Raw genomic sequence first — 4,215 nt, 5'->3', positions numbered from 1 at the left:
GTGAATTCTGACCCAAAGGTCTTGTAAATTGTTGGGGTTCATCAATAAAAGTATTGGTTTTTCATAAGGTATTCTTATTTTATAGTTTTGGTAGGGTGTGGGTTTGGTCGTCACAGGGGTGGTATCAGAGCTGGTCTTTCTAGGCTAGGGTTAGGGTCTGACGTGCTTCCGAGAGTCGAGAGTCAAGGACTTAGGTTATAGATAATAATAAGTAAGGTTTAGACGGTTTTAACCTTAGGTTTGTTACAGGTGAAGAATGGCTGGTAGACCCCCAAACATCAACGCCAATCTTGCTACCGCTCTAAATGGTCTGACCGAAGTTTTAAGGGCACAGGCGCAGTTCATGCAAGGGGCTTATGTTGTTCCGGGGGGAGAACAACGTGGACTTGATAAGTTTTTGAAGCGGAACCCTCCGACTTTCAAGGGGGAGTACAATCCCGACGGAGCTTATAAATGGATGACTCAGGTGGAAAAGATTCTTAACTCGATGAACTGCACCGACATTCAGAAGGTGAGTTATGCCAGTTATCTGCTGGAAGGGGAAGCTGAAACCTGGTGGACCCAGGTTAAACCGAGGATGATCCAAGTTAACCTGATGACTTGGATGGAGTTTAAAAGGGTATTCCTGGAGAAATACTTCCCTGAAGACGTCAAGGCTCGAAAGGAAGTTGAATTTTTGGAGCTGAAACAGGGAAATATGACTGTTGGGCAATATGCAGCTAAATTCGAGGAACTGGCTCAATTTCATCCGTCGTATCGCGATGCTGCGAATGAAAACTCCAAATGTATTAAGTTCGAAAATGGATTGAGGCCAGACATCAAAGCTGCCATCGGGTACCAACAGATTCGAAATTTTTATACGTTGGTAGACAAATGCCGCATATTCGAGAATGATGACAAACAGAGAAGGGAGTACCTGAAAACCCTCGGTCCTCAGAAGAACTTTCGAGGAGGAATTGATAAAAAGAAACAATTCCAGAAAGCTTTCCGATCGCAAGGTTCTTCTTCTGGTAAGAAAAACAAAGACCTGAGATACCAGCCGCAAAGTTCTCTCCGATGTTACAATTGTGGAGGGAACCATTATCGGAATGAATGTCCTCACACGCAAGCTGTATGTTACCGGTGCAAACAGCCAGGGCATGTCAGTACAAATTGCCCAAATCCTAAAGTGGAATCTTCCAACAGTGAACGTGGAGGAGCTGGCAACCGCAACAACAACAACAACAATAACAACAAAGGGAAGAAGGAGAACAACAAGGCACCTGCCCGAGGTCGTGTCTTCACTCTGACTGGAGCAGACCTAGAACCAACTGAAGATCTGATTCAAGGTACATGTTTTATGAATGGCATTCCTTTAGTTGTTTTGTATGATTCTGGTGCTACCAATTCCTTCATTGCTGTTGATCTCGTGAAACGGTTGCGTTTGGCCACGCAATCTTTATCTCGTAAACTCATAGTATCAACCCCTACTGGAGATACTGTGAGTACTACCTTCCTTTGTAAAGACTGTCCACTTGTAATTCAGGACAGAAATTTTGTGGTAAATCTTGTTTGCTTACCACTGTCCCAAATCGATATAATCATGGGAATGGATTGGCTTTCGTCCAATCATGTCCTTCTGGATTGCCATCGTAAAATTATAATCTTCGGATCAGATCCCCCACGTGATGGCAGACTTATTTCTGCTAACAACGTTAACACCTCGGTGAAGCAAGGCGAACAAGTCTATATGCTTTTGTGCTCACTGGAAGGAGAGGCGGAACATCCGACGCAGTGCATACCTGTTGTGGAGGAATTTCCGGATGTATTCCCTGATGACATTCCCGGATTACCTCCAGTTCGCTATTGACTTGATTCCTGGTACAGGGCCGATATCTATAGCACCCTATAGGATGTCTCCTCTAGAGTTAGCTGAAGTAAAGAGGCAAATCGAGGAGTTGCTAGAAAAGCAATTTATCCGCCCCAGTGTGTCACCATGGGGTGCACCGGTGTTGTTAGTAAAGAAGAAAGACGGTAGTATGAGGATGTGTGTTGATTACCGTCAACTAAACAAGGTGACAATAAAGAATCGATATCCCCTTCCAAGGATAGATGATCTCCTAGATCAGTTGCAAGGAGCCTCGGTGTTCTCAAAGATCGATTTAAGATCAGGATATCATCAAATTCGTGTAAAGGCGGAATATATTCAGAAGACTGCCTTTCGCACACGATATGGTCATTATGAGTATTTAGTCATGCCTTTTGGAGTGACTAATGCTCCGGCCATATTCATGGATTATATGAATCGAATCTTCCACCCGTTCTTGGACAAGTTTGTCATTGTGTTTATCGATGACATACTTGTATATTCGAAAACAAAGGAGGAGCACGTGGAGCATCTAAGGGCTGTTCTGCAAATATTGAAGGAAAAGCAACTGTATGCCAAGCTATCTAAGTGTGAATTTTGGCTGGATCGGGTTAATTTTCTTGGGCATGTGGTCACTGCTGAGGGAATCTCTGTTGATCCCTCTAAAGTTGAAGCGGTGTTAAAGTGGGAAAGGCCAAAGACTGTTACAGAGATTAGGAGTTTCCTTGGTCTTGCTGGCTATTATCGGAAGTTTATTGAAGGATTTTCGAAACTGGCTTTGCCTTTAACTCGGCTTACTCGCAAAGGAGAACCTTTCGTGTGGACTACGAAATGCGAGGAAAGTTTTCAACAGTTAAAGACCAAGCTGACGACAGCCCCAGTGTTAACTATCCCTGATCCTAAACAAGACTTTGAAGTGTATTGTGACGCTTCTAAGCAGGGTCTTGGATGCGTGCTAATGCAACAAGGAAAGGTTGTGGCGTATGCTTCACGACAACTTCGATCTCATGAAGAAAACTATCCCACTCATGACTTGGAATTGGCCGCTATTGTGTTTGCCCTGAAGTTATGGCGACATTACTTGTATGGAGCCAAGTTCGTGGTATACAGTGACCATAAGAGTCTAAAATTTCTATTTAGCCAGAAGGAGATGAATATGAGACAGCGAAGGTGGATGGATTTCTTGCAGGATTATGATTTTGACCTGCAATATTATCCTGGGAAAGCTAATTTGGTAGCTGATGCTTTGAGTCGCAAATCTCTTCATGTTTCAGCTATGATGATCAAGGAGCTGGAACTAATCGAAGAGTTCAGTAATCTGAGTCTGGCAGTAGAAACTACCCCCACCAATTTAAAACTGGGAATGTTAAAAATTTTCAATGAATTTCTGGAGCAAATAAAGGGGGCACAACAAAGTGATGAGTATCTGCAAAAACGAAAAGAGGCTGGCACTGAGATTAGAGAAGATGCCACAGGAATCTTGCGACTCAACAACAGATTCTGTGTACCCAATGATGCAACTTTGAGAAGGATGATCTTGGATGAAGCACATAAGAGTAATCTAAGCATTCATCCAGGAACCAATAAGATGTACGCAGATCTAAAGAAAATGTTTTGGTGGCGAAGAATGAAGAAGGATGTAGCAAAATATGTAGCAGCTTGCCTGGTGTGCCAAAAAGCAAAGATTGAGCATCAGAAGCCTGCTGGAATGCTACAACCCCTAGAGATTCCGGTATGGAAGTGGGATGCTATAGCCATGGATTTTGTATCCGGACTCCCAAGGACTTCTTCTGGATACGACGCTATATGGGTAATTGTGGATCGTTTGACAAAGTCAGCACACTTTTTACCCATCAAAGTTACCCATTCTCTGGAGAAGTTAACTCAGTTATATATAAAAGAAGTAGTAAGATTACATGGAATCTCAACGACTATTGTCTCAGATCGAGATCCCAGATTCCTATCAAGATTTTGGGGAAGTTTACATCAAGCTTTGGGGACTCAACTACGATTAAGCTCCGCTTATCATCCTCAAACTGATGGTCAGTCGGAAAGAACCATTCAGACTCTCGAGGATTTGCTGCGAGCTTGTGTACTAGAATACAAAGGGAGCTGGGATCAATACCTTCCTTTGATCGAATTTACTTATAATAACAGTTTTCATTCCAGTATCGGAATGGCACCGTATGAGGCGTTATACGGAAGAAAGTGTCGAACACCACTATGCTGGTTCAATGATGGAGATAAGCTGATATTAGGACCGGAAGTGGTGCAAAGGATGACAGAGATAGTAAGAGACATACGAGAGAAGATGAGAACGTCTCAAGATCGACAAAAGAGTTATTACGATCAAAGGAGGAAACCTCTGG

General features: G+C 43.1%; 1 protein-coding gene across 1 annotated transcript; it reads left to right on the top strand.

Moving 5' to 3' along the window:
• Positions 1-256: 256 nt before the first annotated feature.
• Positions 257-1,635, top strand: LOC130725167 (uncharacterized). The gene is made up of 2 exons (XM_057576419.1): positions 257-1,484; positions 1,526-1,635. Exons 1-2 carry the CDS (start codon positions 257-259, stop codon positions 1,633-1,635), a joined length of 1,338 nt encoding a protein of 445 aa, XP_057432402.1.
• The last annotated feature ends 2,580 nt before the right edge of the window (positions 1,636-4,215 follow it).

Source organism: Lotus japonicus, chromosome 6 (genome assembly GCF_012489685.1).
Source record: "Lotus japonicus ecotype B-129 chromosome 6, LjGifu_v1.2".
Taxonomy (NCBI): domain Eukaryota; kingdom Viridiplantae; phylum Streptophyta; class Magnoliopsida; order Fabales; family Fabaceae; genus Lotus; species Lotus japonicus.
The sequence above is the reverse complement of the archived record's forward strand: the minus strand, read 5'-3'. Positions and strand labels throughout refer to the sequence as shown.